Source organism: Chelonia mydas, chromosome 1, assembly GCF_015237465.2.
Source record: "Chelonia mydas isolate rCheMyd1 chromosome 1, rCheMyd1.pri.v2, whole genome shotgun sequence".
Lineage (NCBI taxonomy): Eukaryota > Metazoa > Chordata > Testudines > Cheloniidae > Chelonia > Chelonia mydas.
In genome coordinates this window covers 226,697,451-226,713,066 of record NC_057849.1, presented here as the reverse complement: position 1 = coordinate 226,713,066, position 15,616 = coordinate 226,697,451, and the positions used below count along the sequence as shown (strand labels likewise).

The 15,616-nt window shown below is 42.3% G+C and overlaps 1 protein-coding gene across 2 annotated transcripts in view; it reads right to left on the bottom strand.

Moving 5' to 3' along the window:
- Positions 1-15,616, bottom strand: part of EFCAB6 (EF-hand calcium binding domain 6) — a 153,835-nt gene that overhangs the window by 30,582 nt on the left and 107,637 nt on the right. For both annotated transcript variants that reach the window (XM_043538022.1, XM_043538023.1), the window contains 3 exons: positions 10,057-10,212; positions 6,443-6,638; positions 440-628 (listed from right to left, as the gene is read on the bottom strand). In XM_043538022.1, coding sequence (XP_043393957.1) covers positions 440-628; positions 6,443-6,638; positions 10,057-10,212 — 541 coding nt within the window. The remainder of the gene's footprint in view (positions 1-439; positions 629-6,442; positions 6,639-10,056; positions 10,213-15,616) is intronic.

The window sequence follows — 15,616 nt, the reverse complement described above, 5'->3', positions numbered from 1 at the left end:
CTCTGTGGTGTATACATACCACTCCCATTTTAATACATTTGTTCAGAGCAGAACATTGGATTAATCACTGAAAAAATGAATTAATTAAATAAGCCTGTTCAAGATCCAAAATCAGTCATCTTTCTGTAGTTCCCTATCCTTACTAGTTACCCTATTCTAGCAAAGCCCTCTGTTCCCATGGAATAATTTGCAGAATCAGTGCCATAATTTGCTAATTCTAATGAATGTTCTTTCTTATGAGAGACCCTATTCACTTGTCCTTACTCATTGCTTACTCAACAGAAATTCCCAACATCCCATTGACTGCAAGAGATATTCAAAGGGAGAAGCTGCACCTGACGATTTATTTAGAATTAGCATGCTTATTGAATTCATTCATTTTAAGGCATTTGAGTTCATTTTTAAAAGAAACAGCTTACAGCTTGGTAGCTAAACTTACCTCTAAGAGGAGATTAATATTTTTCAGGAAAAATTTCCAGTCTACTGTATGATTTTCATAAATCCTTAGCTTCTTGAGTAGGTGCCTGAATTGCCTGTCCGATAGTTTAAAGCAGAAATGGTCAAGTACCTGGTGGAATTCCAGGGCTTTAACTGTCCCAGTGCCTTCTTTATCAAACAGAGAAAATGCCTGAGAAAGCAAAAAGGAATGTTACTTTAAAAACACTGACTCTTTCAGAAGTGATTTCTCTTTAGCATGGCCATTACTGGGTGGCTACATTGTATAGATAAAGGCATATGTGACATGTATTCCTCTTTTAGCTACAGGTATTTTAGATTTGAAGAAATGAAAGAAGTTTACTGAAGCCCACTGGAAATGAAAAGTTTATCATTGTCTTGAAATCCAACAAGTTTAAAAATCAACCAAATTTATCCTATATTTTTGTGTATTAAGTAAATAATTGTTTCTCCAATCAATAGAATCTTCCAAAAAATAAGCATTCAGTGAGAACAGATAGACATTTTATATTTGATTGCTTGGATGCCCAAATATACAGCCCAGGTACAGGTTAAAATGAATTCCTTTAAGCCAAACAAGAAAGGATACAAACAAAAATGTTTGAGACATCCACCCCCTGTAGAGTGCCCCCACAGAGAAAATTTGAGTTGGCTATGCATACTAGTTTGTTTTCTTTCTCCCAGCAGATGGAAACTTTTGACTAGATAAGCTAATGTTGCTTTTTTCCCATTCTCCCCCCTCCAAAGCACTCTGTGGGAAAGATCTCCATTCTCAGTATCTCTTGGAGATGCAGAGGTCAACCTGTGAGCAAATAACCTCTCATCTTGGTTCCCACATTCTTGCTCTTCCAGGTATTAGGGTTGCCATCTGTCAAGGTTTTCCTAAGTTCATTCCTTTTTTGAAGATAACTGTCCTGGGAAATCTGGAAGGGTGCTCAGTACACACTGCCATCTGTCCAGTTTTATGGGCACAGGATCTTCTCGGATGTTCCAGTTTTTTGTACTTCAGAGGTGGCAACCACATGAGTTCCCAAAGATTCTTTCCACAGGAAATGTATTAGACTGAATTCTGCTTCTGGAGCGGACACTGAAGAGAGTGCAAAGAACCAGAAGAGGTATCGAATTCTGTAAGCAACTGGTGCAGTGAGAGTGAATTCTGGAGTGCAGGGGAGCCACTGTGTGGGGCAGGGTATGCCCACTGTGACTCCACCCAACTAACAACCACTTAACCAACTTTATCTCTGCCCCCTTGTTTTGTTTTACAATAAAAATATGCAGTTGAATATATAAACAGTGATTTTACATATGTAAATATTTTGTACAAATTTGACAAGAATATAGTCCGAGTCAAAGTTCTATAGGTGCTTTCAGGATGTGATGTTTTGGTTTAGTAAAATAATTTTATGAATAGAATTTCATAAAATGACTTTACAAGATGGTATTTTTAACTGTACTGACTGTATTGTGTAGCAAATAACAGGTTTTTTTATAAAATCATGCTGTAATATATTTTAATGTTAGAATACACTGGCAATAGATCCCTTGAATAGGAAATGGGATTCTATGAATTCCTAGCAACTTATTTTGATCTTTGCCTATACTTATGAGAAATTTTAGGGGCAAAAATAAAGTTGGGTTGGGCAGAGTGAGCCAGGTAAGCCAAAAGTGATTGGGGAATGATTATATGGCAATGAGGACTCCGCTGACACCCTTCTGTATTCATTTTCAGGCTTTTCAATGGTTGTGTTTTGTTGGTGATGTAGAGTTTTTGTGAAAACAGTATGATATTTTTGGAAAGTTAGCTAAACTCTGCTGAACCACACTTTTGACCTCCCCTCCTTCTAATGAAGGTTTTCCTTTTGAGGCCAGGTGGATTAGTATCTCTTATTACACATGCAGCAGCAACCCTGACTTTGAAAGTGACAGCTCTAAAAGCAGAAGCAAAGGAAGACTATTCTATTCTTCCACATCAAAGGAAATGGGAAAAGATTTTGCCTCTCCACAAGTCCACCTAGGACATGTTGGACAAGGGGTGATTCTCCAAGGATAAAAAGTCTCAATCCCTTAAGTTATTTTAGCTGTCCTGTGGCATCCTAAGAGACAAGACAGATGCCTTATTCAAGCCCAAAATGTAGATTCTCAAATCACAAAATCAAAACATTACATTCTCAGTAGACAGAACAATGACACCCAAAGACCTCATGGATTAAAAAGTGGATATTTCCCTTAACAGGACACATAGTGGGAATCATTAAAAAGTTAACAAATTCTATACCAGGGTATTGAAACTACTGCAATACTTCCTATATTAATAATGTTCAGTGCACTAAGGCATTTATATCTTACCATGGGAAATGCTTACTACTTAAATGTGACCATTGTATGAGAGCCCTGGTTTGCTAAACAGTATATGGGATCTACAGTAATGAGGGGTGCCCCTACAAAAAATTAAAGAAGGGTCCAGGCAGACCTAAATGGAACTCACCTTTAAGGAAACTGTGACCCTTTTGATACTGGATCTCACTTTTCCTCTATGACATCACCAGTGCTGTCCTCTTTAGAAGCATGTGTCATCAAGGGTGATGTCGTGGTGGGAGTCTGCTACAGACCACCAGACCAGGGGGATGAGGTGGACAAGGCTTTCTTCTGGCAACTAACAGAAGTTACTAGATTGCAGGCCCTGGTTCTCATGGGAGACTTCAATCACCCTGATATCTGCTGGGAGAGCAATACAGCGGTGCACAGACAATCCAAGATGTTTTTGGAAAGTATAGGGGACAATTTCCTGAAGGAACCAACTAGGGGCAGAACTCTTCTTGACCTGCTGCTTACAAACCGGGAAGAATTAGTAGGGGAAGCAAAAGTGGATGGGAACCCCGGAGGCAGTGACCATGAGATGGTTGAGTTCAGGATCCTGACACAAGGAAGAAAGGAGAGCCGCAGAATATGGACCCTGGACTTCAGAAAAACAGACTTTGACTCCCTTAGGGAATTGATGGGCAGGATCCCCTGGGAGAATAACATGAGGGGGAAAGGAGTCCAGGAGAGCTGGCTGTATTTTAAAAAATCCTTATTGAGGTTACGGGAACAAACCATCCCGATGTGTAGAAAGAATAGTAAATATGGCAGGCGACCAGGTTGGCTTAACAGTGAAATCCTTGCTGATCTTAAACACAAAAAAAAAGCTTACAAGAAGTAGAAGATTGGACAAATGACCAGGGAAGAGTATAAAAATATTGCTCAGGCATGCAGGAGTGAAATTAGGAAGGCCAAATCACACCTGGAGTTGCAGCTAGCAAGAGATGTTAAGAGTAACAAGAAGGGTTTCTTCAGGTATGTTAGCAAAAAGAAGAAAGTCAAGGAAAGTATGGGCCTCTTACTGAATGAGGGAGGCAACCTAGTGACAGAGGATGTGGAAAAAGCTAATGTACTCAATGCTTTTTTTGCCTGTGTCTTCACGAACAAGGTCAGCTTCCAGACTACTGCACTGGGCAGCACAGCATGGGGAGGAGGTGACCAGCCCTCTGTGGAAAAAGAAGTGGCTCAGGACTATTTAGAAAAGCTGGATGAGCACAAGTCCGTGGGGGCCGGATGCGCTGCATCCGAGAGTGCTAGAGGAGTTGGCGGATGTGATTGCAGAGCCATTGACCATTATCTTTGAAAACTCATGGCGGTCCTGGACGACTGGAAAAAGTCTAATGTAGTGCCCATCTTTAAAAAAGGGAAGAATGAGGATCTGGGGAATTACAAGCCAGTCAGCTTCACCTCAGTCCCTGGAAAAATCATGGAGCAGGTCCTCAAGGAATCCATTCTGAAGCACTTAGAGGAGAGGAAAGTGATCAGGAACAGTCAGCATGGATTCACCAAGGGCAAGTCATGCCTGACTAATCTAATTGCCTTCTATGACGAGATAACTGGCTCCGTGGATGAGGGGAAAGCAGTGGACGTGTTATTCCTTGACTTTAGCAAAGCTTTTGATACGGTCTCCCACAGTATTCTTGCCAGAAAGTTAAAGAAGTATGGACGGGATGAATGGACTATACGGTGGATAGAAAGCTGGGTAGATCATCGAGCTCAACAGGTAGTGATCAATGGCTCCATTTCTAGATGGCAGCCAGTATCAAGTGGAGTGCCCCAAGAGTCAGTCCTGGGGCCAGTTTTGTTCAATATCTTCATTAATGATCTGGAGGATGGCATGGACTGCACCCTTAGCAAGTTTGCAGATGACACTAAACTGGGAGGAGTGGTAGATACGCTGGAGGGTAGGGATAGGATACAGAGGGACCTAGACAAATTAGAAGATTGGGCCAAAAGAAATCTGATGAGGTTCAACAAGGACAAGTGCAGAGTCCTGCACCTAGGATGGAAGAATCCAATGCACCGCTACAGACTAGGGACCGAATGGCTCGGCAGCAGTTCTGCAGAAAAGGACCTAAGGGCTACAGTGGACGAGAAGCTGGATATGAGTCAATCGTGTGCCCTTGTTGCCAAGAAGGCTTAACGGCATTTTGGGTTGTGTAAGTAGGGGCATTGCCAGCAGAACAAGGGACGTGATCGTTCCCCTCTATTCGACATTGGTGAGGCCTCATCTGGAGTACTGTGTCCAGTTTTGGGCCCCACACTACAAGAAGAATGTGGAAAAATTGGAAAGCGTCCAGCGGAGGGCAACAAAAATGATTAGGGGACTGGAACACATGACATACGAGGAGAGGCTGAGGGAACAGGGATTGTTTAGTCTGCAGAAGAGAAGAATGAGGAGGGAATTTGATAGCTGCTTTCAACTACCTGAACGGGGGATCCAAAGAGGATGGATCTAGACTGTTCTCAGTGATAGCAAATGACAGAACAAGGAGTAATGGTCTCAAGTTGCAGTGGGGGAGGTTTAGGTTGGATATTAGGGAAAACTTTTTCACTAGGAGGGTGGTGAAGCACTGGAATGGGTTACCTAGGGAGGTGGTGGAATCTCCTTCCTTAGAGGTTTTTAAGGTCAGGCTTGACAAAGCCCTGGCTGGGATGATTTAGTTGGGGATTGGTCCTGCTTTGAGAAGGTGGTTGGACTAGATGACCTCCTGAGGTCCCTTCCAACCCTGATATTCTATGATTTCTCACAGCATATCAGTGTCCATTAGCCCTGTGGTTGTGGGTTGGGATAGGCAAGTTTCCTTCAAAATCTGTCTAATTGTTCTTGCCTATGCTTAAGACTGATTCTAGCATGATCCCATTGGACACTAAGAACTTTGAGAGAGAATCCATTTGGCTGCAGGTTTTTGGTAGATTCAGGCATAATTATAATAATTATACAATAACGTATGCACTTTTCATCCACAGAATCTCAAAATGCTATATAATGGTGGGTAGTGATTATTAATCGGGAAATTGAAGCACAATCGGTTTAAGTGATTTGTCCAAAGCCTCACAGAGAGTCAAGAGCAGAGCTATCAACAGAACTCTTCTGGATTCTTTGTCAAGTGTTCAACCCTGCCTCCCTGGGATGACCTGCATAACTCAAGTGTAGCATGGCCCATCTCAACTCATGCTGGTAAAACCAAAATGCTCCACCACAGCATCGTGTATTCCCTATGTGTAATAATTCACAACTTGGGGAAACCATGCACTATGCACTCTCCTCCCAGTTATTTGGAAGAATTTTGCTCCAAAGATGTCTAACACACAATTTACATGCACCTAATTAATTTGGTGGGGGCTCTAAGATCCTGTTTTCCCCTTTTACTCACCAACTTCTATTCTCACACGGCCATACGCTGCAGTGACTTGTCACTGCTGTGTCATGTAACCACCATAGGTTGATGCTACAAAGTGCTTTCTCTGGTGGGGGCCGACATGCTACTTTTATACTTATCCCTGCTCTTGCTGGCCTGGCATTGTGGAACCCTATTTAGCAGAAGAAATGCTTCTAGACAGCTAGGCTAGCCCCCAGCCAGGCATAAAGAAATGAAATGAAATGTTATGTCCACATGTAACCTACCTTGTATAACAAATCATAAGAAGATGTAACTATTTCTTTTATCTTAATTAGGGTCTTTTCTAAGCTGAGCATTGCAAAGCTTGCAGGTGGTGCAGCATGCTTTTGTCTCTGCTGGTATTTAGATGCTCTGCCATCATCAATCGCTCTCAGGAAATCAAAATAAGAGAGCTTGCTGTCATGAATACTGATTCCTAAGCTAAGAGAAAAAGCAGAATAGTATATCAACATTTTGTAAAAAAGTATATCTGCTACTACAATTGCTACTAAATAATTATTATTATTTGTCTTGTGGTAGTGCCTAGGAGACCCAGGTATGGGTCAGGACCCCATTGTGGTAGGTGCTATATGAACCCAGACCAAAAAAGATAGTCCCTGCCCCAATTTTGCACTTTGCATAGTGCCTTTCATTCCAGGATCGAAAAGAGCTGTTAAAGTATAACATGAATCTCACAATATCCCAGGAAGTTTTGCTATTACAGATAAGGAAACTGAGGCAAAGAGAGATTACTGGACTGACTTTTAAAAGTGCTGAGTCCCTGAAGTTCCTATGGGTTTCCGTGAGAGTTGTGGCTGCTCAGCATCTCTGAAAATCAAAGCCTAAGGTATGTCTATACTGCCGGTGGGAGTGAGCCTCCCAACCTAGGTACACAGATTTGTGCTAGCTCAGCTCAAGCTGGGGCGCTAAAGATAGCACTGTGGGCATTGAGCCTCTAGCAAAGACTCGGGATAGCCACCCAAACTCGGACAAAGGGGGTCAGGTGGGCTTGAGAGCCTGAACCACTTCCCAAGCCGCAAAGTCCACACTGCTGCTTTTAGTATGCTAGCTTGCTGCCAGCTGCTGTGTAGACATATCCTAAGTGACTTCCCCAAAATCACAGTGTGCCAGCTGCAGATGGAACCCAGAGTTCTGACTCCAGGTCTCCTGCTATAACCAGTGGATAAACTGCCTTCTATTCATCACATGGTAGGAAACGAAATCAATTTCCATACAAAGCTTTTCTTGAGTTTATAATTGAAGGGCTTGACTGTCCCCTGCATTTGAGCTCCACTGGGCACAGGGTGGCAGGCTATCAGGGAACAATTGTACAGCTCCTGATCCTGCACCAGCCTGGCTTTGGTATCCATGAGAGCAACATAATGTCTGCTCTAACCTAAGCCACGAGCATAAGGTGTCTGGGGGATGTGGAGGACTGGTGTAATGAAGTTCCCCTTCACTATGCCTCTGATACATGCCCTTCCTCCCTTGGCACATCCACTGAGTTGAAGGGTGATATGTCTGACCCAGCAGATGCCATCTCCAACCAGTGAAGAGTTCCCCTCCACAAGGGGAATTTGCTGCTAAGCTTTCATTGTCAGGTTACACTGGAGAGTCTGGCCTGAAGTCTCTCAAATCTCCTCTCAGACCTTTTAAATATCTGCTTGCCAAGTGTAATATCTGGCAGATCACAGAACTATGGAGTTTTGTACTTCATCATATAAGAAATTCAGTGAGCTGCACATCTAAATGTAGATAGCTCCAGGTATAAACAGTGAATACATTTTTGCGTCAAATATCAGCCTGGGGAAAAAGGAGTTCCAACATATGATTTTGAGGTTTTTTTGCAGAGGACTTTGTTACAAAACCAAATTCATTTTTACTCAAGGATGTTTCACCACATAAGATGAGAATTAAGTCATGATTTACATATGGAGAGAAACTACAAAAATAAGGGTTGTTAGTACAGGAAGTAGAAGAGTCGGAGGGGGGAGGACTGAAATTAATTATTAATTATTATTTATTTATTTATTCCACTGCCCCATCAGACAAGAACATTTAATTAAATGATGTCAAGTAGATTTAAAACAATCAGAGAAAAGACTTCAGACTTGTGTGGTCAACCTGTGGAATTCATTACCACAGTAAACCATAGCATCAAAGGGCAGATTCTGCTCACAGCTACCCCAGTGGAAATTCAGTGCAGTCAGCTTATGGAATTACCATCAATAGTCAGTCAGAGAGACTCTGATCATTTAACCTCGTGCAATCCATTGGCTCCATTGGAATTATTCCAGATTTACACTGGGGTAATTGAGATCAGGATCTGGCTCAGAGACTGTACATGGAGTTTTAATAGGCCAAGATAATTTTATGACCAGTAATCACATTTGTAGACACTGAATGCATGCTTTGATAGAGGTAAGCAAATCTCATACCACAGGGGCCAGGGAGGACTTTTTCTGTCCTGCATTCAGCATTGCACACTTGGCTAAGGATATGATGCTAAAATGTGCTCTGAAGCATCAAGAACTTGCCAGTGCCAGAGTGGATTGCCCTATGGTCTGACCCAGCATGGCAAATCTTATATTCCTTATGTGAAAGTGAATTACTGTAATGTACTTTTGTCATCTTTTTTCACAGTAAATCACTGAGGACCACTGCCTATGCCACCAATCACCAGAATATCCACTTACTAGAATGTCTAATTAATGAGGAGAGCCAGTTAAACAAAAAGGAAGCTTTATGAAAAGAGACTGGAACAGAAATTAACCATAGACCCAATATCCGTTACTAAGAAAAATACATTCAAGAGTCCTGATTTTGTGTCTTGCAGCTGCACAGCACTCCCACAGATTACCAATGTCAAGCTGGCTCCAATACTGGAGACACCGTGGAAAAGGAAATAATCAACACCATTTCAGCAGAGAAATAAATTGCCAAGTTGGTATTAAAATTTTAGTAATAAAACCAAATGCAAATGCTAATCTACTCTGTATTATTTAGAACAGTCTATTTTGGATCTAGAAAGGAATAATCTGCACAAAATTACAATGAATGGAGGTGTTTATCATCAAGAGGTCTTTGAAGAAGAAACAAGCAGAAGATTCTTATTAGGGTTTCCATTCATAAAAAGTTGATCACTCAACAAAAGGTGAACTGAGAAAAGATTTTGTAATTTCTTTTTAAAGAGTCTGGTCTAACAGTGTTATGAGAACATAACGCAGTGCCACATAGGGATGTCACTTCTGGGGCTTGTGAAGTGCAGAAAGCTATGGATATTTTCTACTAGATTAGGTCCTTTGTGTTCTATAGACCTTATAAAAGAGATTCTATTTCTTGATATTACTTGATGATATTGAGACACAACACAGAATGTATGCCTTTGCATAGCAGTAGCATTTGAAAATTAATACTTTTTAGCCTGATATGATTCAATTACTGCTTTTGCAGGGGTTCCCCCCACCCCGCATTCTTTTTTGTTTAATTAAATAAAACTAATAATTTAAATACATATTTTAAAATACACTAAAAAAAACTGACCTATTTTCAGATCTGCTTAATTTCCTCAAATAATCAGCTTGATTTCAAAAGCATTTAAGTTGTTACAACTCTAATGTTATGAGGAAGACAGAATAAATTAATCTGTTTTTAATTTTATCTAAAAAGCAATTTCCATCTTACTTATCCTCAGAACCAACCCTGATCAAGCATGGCACTTCAGCACATGGGCACCTTTAAGCATGTGTGTAATTGCATGGGTTTTAATAAGACTACTTATTTTCTCAAAGTGAAGCGCATATTTAAGTCCTTTATTGGCTTGGGACAAAAGAGAGACCTATGATACAATCATAAAAACCTGTTTAGAAGATTGTTGAACTGTTCATCATCAAGATAATAGTTGAATTCTTGCAGCATCCTACATAGGTCATCTACTGTTATATAGCCATCTTTATTTTTATCCAGTTTATAAAAGGCCTTGTTGAAGTCTTGGAAGTAGTCCCTAAATTTATCCCTGAAAGAGAGCAGATGTTTGTTTTAGTTCTCCTGTTAAATATTAGAAAAAGATAAATACAAATATACAAAAATAAAAGGCAGAGCAAGAATCTCGGTTTACTTGCATTTGTTAACTTGGTATCATTTGTCCAAAGAGTGAAACAAAAATTATTAGGATGTCTAATTTTCCAAAACCACTTTTAAATTTTCTCAAGCAATTGCAGAGATAAGCCACCCAGATATATGTGTACAAATGACATTTGGATTTGTAAATCAATTAGTTAGAAGGTTTAACTACCTGCTTTTGACCATTCAAAATTAAAGATACAAAATCTAGATCCCTCTTTGAAAACTTGGCCCTAAAGAAGATACACAATGTTTAATATAGCTGTTATGACAATTGACTTCCAACAAATTACCCTCTGCAATATTGGGCTGATAAAACTTTAACAAGAACAGAAAGTCTTGCTGTTTAATTGAAATTATTATATCAGAGCAAGAACTATACTATTTGAGGGCCAGATCCAAAACTGACTGAAGTCAATGGAAGAACTCCCAGTGATTTCAATGGGCTTTGGATGAATCCATTAGAGCTGCTATCAGGTATTTAAAACATCATCTGTTTCTTCACAGATTAATTAATTCAGACCCAAGACTCTTTTCTCCAACCCCCATTTATTTTGTCATTTTTATCCCAGAGAAGTTGGGGATCTTTTGAATACCTTTTGGAGCCCCAGGCATCACCCCTTGCTTTCCCTTTACTCTTCGTTTAACACCAACCTGTCCATACTTTACTGCTGCCTCCACAACCTATCACTGCAACTCAGTTGGCTGGAGGAGTCACTAAAGATTAATGCAAGGTTTAAAATAAATGAGAATTATGACCAGATGTAGATTATGAAACACGGATCAGGCATGTAGGGTCAGAAAGTGATGGGCTCTTACACAGATGCATGGAACGAGAGCACAAGGAGCCGTTCCCCCCTTGCTTGACACTTCTTAAGGGCCAGCCACAACTGCAGGCTGGATGAAGGAGGTGGGGGCATGGTCTACTTCTCCATACTGGTCTTCAAAGCAAGACAGGTGCATCAGGGAATACTTTAGGCTGTTGCCACCTGCTAATATGGCCTACACACCCTCAAAAGCACCAGGGTGCTCAGTGAGGAATCCCTCCCCATGAGACAGTGCGGCTCCACACTGCCCACAAGGAAAGGCTGTGCTTTAAAGGCACCATGAGGCCCTTAATCTATCACAACAGCACCATTATTTTGGAATCCTTCACAGGGGTATGTTACATTCCGACCCATGCTGCTAAATGATAGCTCTTCATCACCACTATTATCTTCCACTTAAACCTTCAAAATGAAAGTAAAGGAAGATGTAAAATCAAAACAGCTTTTGAGATTCATATTTTTAGAAAATTGAGGCATTCATCATTTCTTGGACTGAGTAATGGTTTCCAAGCAGTAATTATTCCACTTGCAGCAGTAAATATGTGCACTGAGTAAATGAGGATTTAAACTATGGATTCAGCTATGCTGCCAAAAAATAATCTTGTCTTGCAAATGTTTTGTATTTCTCTTGAAGAGCTGGAGAGCTGCTGCTCAATGTCTGTTTCTAATTTGGGGTATTTGTTCCTGTGAGTTAAAACAAAACCAAAAAAATTATATATCCAGCCTTATATTTTGAATGTTAAGATGCTCAGAGTCACAGTTTTACTGTGTCTAATCACAGGGCATAAAACTGCTACAAAGAATTTAGGGTGAAATTCACAACACTTGAGGAAAGCCAGAGTAAATGGGCTGTGTAAACTAGCCTGAGCCAGAGTTGGACAGATGGGAGGAATGCATTTCCCAACTCCCAGGGAGTGAGGTAAGGGCCAGGACCATTGTATACCATCTGTGTTGGATTTTGTAGCCACTGGAACCACTAAATCCTGTAGCCATTGCATCTGGCCTCCCTCCATCTTCAAACGTCTTTATGCTGACCAACATGGTGGAATGGGCATGGTACCCAGCTCTGCTGCTCATGACCCTCTCATGAAGGGAAACATTGGTGGTTCTGCTGGATCACTGCCTTCCATTGTGTCTATGCACACAGTGGACTTCATTCTTAAAGCCATGACTCCAACCTCTGGCTCAAAAGACACTTACAGCCTTCCTATGTAAAACTTGAGGAGTCCAAGGGTCTGGGTTCAACTCCTCTTGCACTGCTTGCTTTCAGACAGAGCAAACTGAATGTGAAGGACCAGTGGGTGTGCAGAGCAAACAGACTGGAATTGCTACTGGAGGATAACTCCTGGCAGTCAGGAAGTGGGCAAGGAAAGAGACAGCGAATAAGGTCATGGTCAATGAAATTAACAGGTGTGAAATTCAAGGCTGATAAAAGGAAATACTTTTTCACACTGCTTGTGATTGAACTGTGGAACTCATTGCACATAGGGAGTCACTGAGGCCAAGAACATAACAAGATTCAAAAAGCGATTGGACATTTATATGGGTATCAAGAATATCCAGAGTTATAATAATTAATAATAAAAATTGTAGAAGGGATATTACACCTCATGCTTCAGGTCTTAAGCCAATCTCTAACTGTTAGAGACTGGGATAAAATCTAATGAGGGAGGGGCCACTAACATTTTCCTCTGAAGCATCTGGACCCAGATCCACGAAGATATTTAGCTGCCAAAACTCCAGATTTAGTTTTAGGCACCACTGCAACCCCCAGAACTGGTGTTTGGCTGCTGCCTGACCCAATGGACAGCTAAACTCGCTCAGCACCTAAAAGTTTGCAGTAAAGGTTCCCCAGGAGCCTATGTTTCTGCCTCTAGACGTGCATACTGTTGCCTCACGCTAGGCATCTGGATGCCTATCTCCTGTCTAAGCAATCCATGAACAATCCATGAACTGGGGAGCTATCCATGAACTGGGGAGAAATAGATGAGATAACCAGAGGAGCACCTGTGGGCCCAAACAAATAGGTGTGCTCAGAGGCTGCCCGCCAGATCAGAAAATCTGGCTTGATGATGAAGTGGTCCCCATCTTACAACTTTGATCTCGGTGGTTAGAGCATTCATGCAGGATGTGGGAGACCCAGGTTCAATCCACCCTCTGCCTAAAAAGAGAAAGGATTTAAGCACTAACCACAAGGCTATAGGATATAGCCCTCAGTCTCTCCTGTTGAAGCTGTTCCACTGTGTATGAATAATTAAAGAGTCACTGGACAAGGGCAGTGGACTCTAAGGGCATGTCTACACTACGAAATTAGGTTGATTTTATAGAAGTCGATCTTTAGTAAGCAATTTTATACAGTTGATCATGTGTGTCCTCACTAAGCGCATTAGGTCGGCAGAGTGTCCTCAATACCGTGGCTAGCATCAGCTCACAGGGTGGTGCACTCTGGGTAGCTAACTCACAGTCCCCGCTGCCCTTTGGAATTCTGGGTTAAGCTCCCAATGCCTGATGAGGCAAAAACATTGTCGCAGCTGGGTTTGGGTACATGTTGTCAGTCTCCCCTCACTCCCTCCTTGAAAGCAAGGGCAAACAATCGTTTCACGCCTTTTTTCCTGGGTTACCCATGCAGACGCCATAGCATGGCAAACATGGAGCCCGGTCAGCTGCGCACTGCTTTCATGAACATTGTAAATATCTCGTGCATTATCCTGCAGTATATGCAGAACCTAGCTAGGAGCCGCCAGCACGAGGAAGATTGTGGGGAGGTCATGGACACGGACACAGACGTTCCTGAAAGTACGGGATGTGGTAATTGGGATATCATGGCGGCATTGGGGCAGGTTGATACAGTGGAACACTGATTCTGGGCACAGCAAACAAACACAGATTGGTGGGACCGCATAGTGTTGTAGTATGGGATGATTCCCAGTGGCTGCAAAACTTTCACATGCGTAAGGCCACTTTCATGAAACTTTGTGAGTTGCTTCCCCCACCCTGAAGGGCAGGAATACGAAGATGAGATCTGCCCTGACAGTTGAGAAGCGAGAGGCGATAGCCCTGTGGAAGCTTGCAACGCCTGCCTGCTACCGGTCAGTCAGGAATCAATTCGGAGTAGGCAAATCTACCCTGGGGGCTGCTGTGATCCAAGTAGCCAAGGCAATCAATAACCTTCTGGAACTGTAAGAGGGCAACAGGATTCTCCTGTTGCCTCACTCTGTTAACGGTACTGGAACTCTACAGGGAGCTGCAGGTTAATGACTTCAGACTCATTGGGGCAAATGGGGATCATTAGATTCTCCTCTGAGTCCCAGGGAGATGGGAATAGCCTCCTCTAGTAGAGAGAGCTAAAACCTGAGATGGTCTTGTCCTGAGAGGAGGAGTCCGGAGAAGACTTTGGTGGCAATAAAGGAAGCTTAGGCTATGGCTACGCTGAAGAGCTTGCAGCAGCACAGTGCCCTGATGCAGCCGCACCGCTGTAGCACTACTAGTGCGGATGCTCTAAGCCGACAGGAGAGAACTCTCCCATCACTTAATTACTTCAGCCCCTGCAAGCAGCGGTAACTCTCCCGCCAACGTAACACTGTCCAGACCGGCACTGAGGCCAATGTAACTTACATCGTTCAGAGGGAGGCTTATTTACACCCCTGAGCGACATAACTTATACCGATGTAAGCTGTAGTGTGTCCAGAGCCTTAGGAGCAGCAGCCCAGAGGAAAAGACTTAGTTGGCAGTAAGGGAATCCTCTGAGCAGTCAAACCAGGGAAGATGGCATTCATTTACTTTACCTTTTTGTTTGTCAGCCAGATCTCCCAGGACAGATGTCTTATCTCTGAGGATGTAGAGTTTGTTTGAAATTAGGTGGGGACTCCACCAGTTTAGAGACAAGATGTTTGTTGTTTGCTTCTCTTATATAGGACCAGATTTTGGACCCTGCTAGGGCAGTTTTGTGTGGCTGCTCCAGAGACACAACACTGCCATAATTTTACTTTAACAAATGTATAGATTCCAAGGCCAGAAAGGATGAGTGTGATCATCCTCCTGTGTAACACAGGCCATAGAACATCCCTAGAATAATTGCTCGAGCAGATCTTCTAGGAAAACATCTAATCTTGATTTTAAAATTGCCAGTGGTGGAGGATTCCCAGTAGCATAGCAGCTCTTATGCTTTCCACCCACCTCCATGCACTGGGCATGGTAATCAGGAAGGGTTTGTGACTAAGATGTCCTCATGCCCCACTAATCCCAGGTACCAGAAATGCCCCTTTGGGTCAGAAACAGCTGGGTGTACATTAAATCAACCCTGAGGCTGCTCTAATTTTTACTGGGACAGGCCTACTCCCAGTCACCTCTATGATCAGAGAACTGCAAAGGAGGCTTGGCTTAAAGCTACCTTTGCTCTTCTCCCCCAGTTTATGTCAATAGTAGTTCTGACACAGCCCAGGATTGGGGCCATAAACTCTACAAAATGAA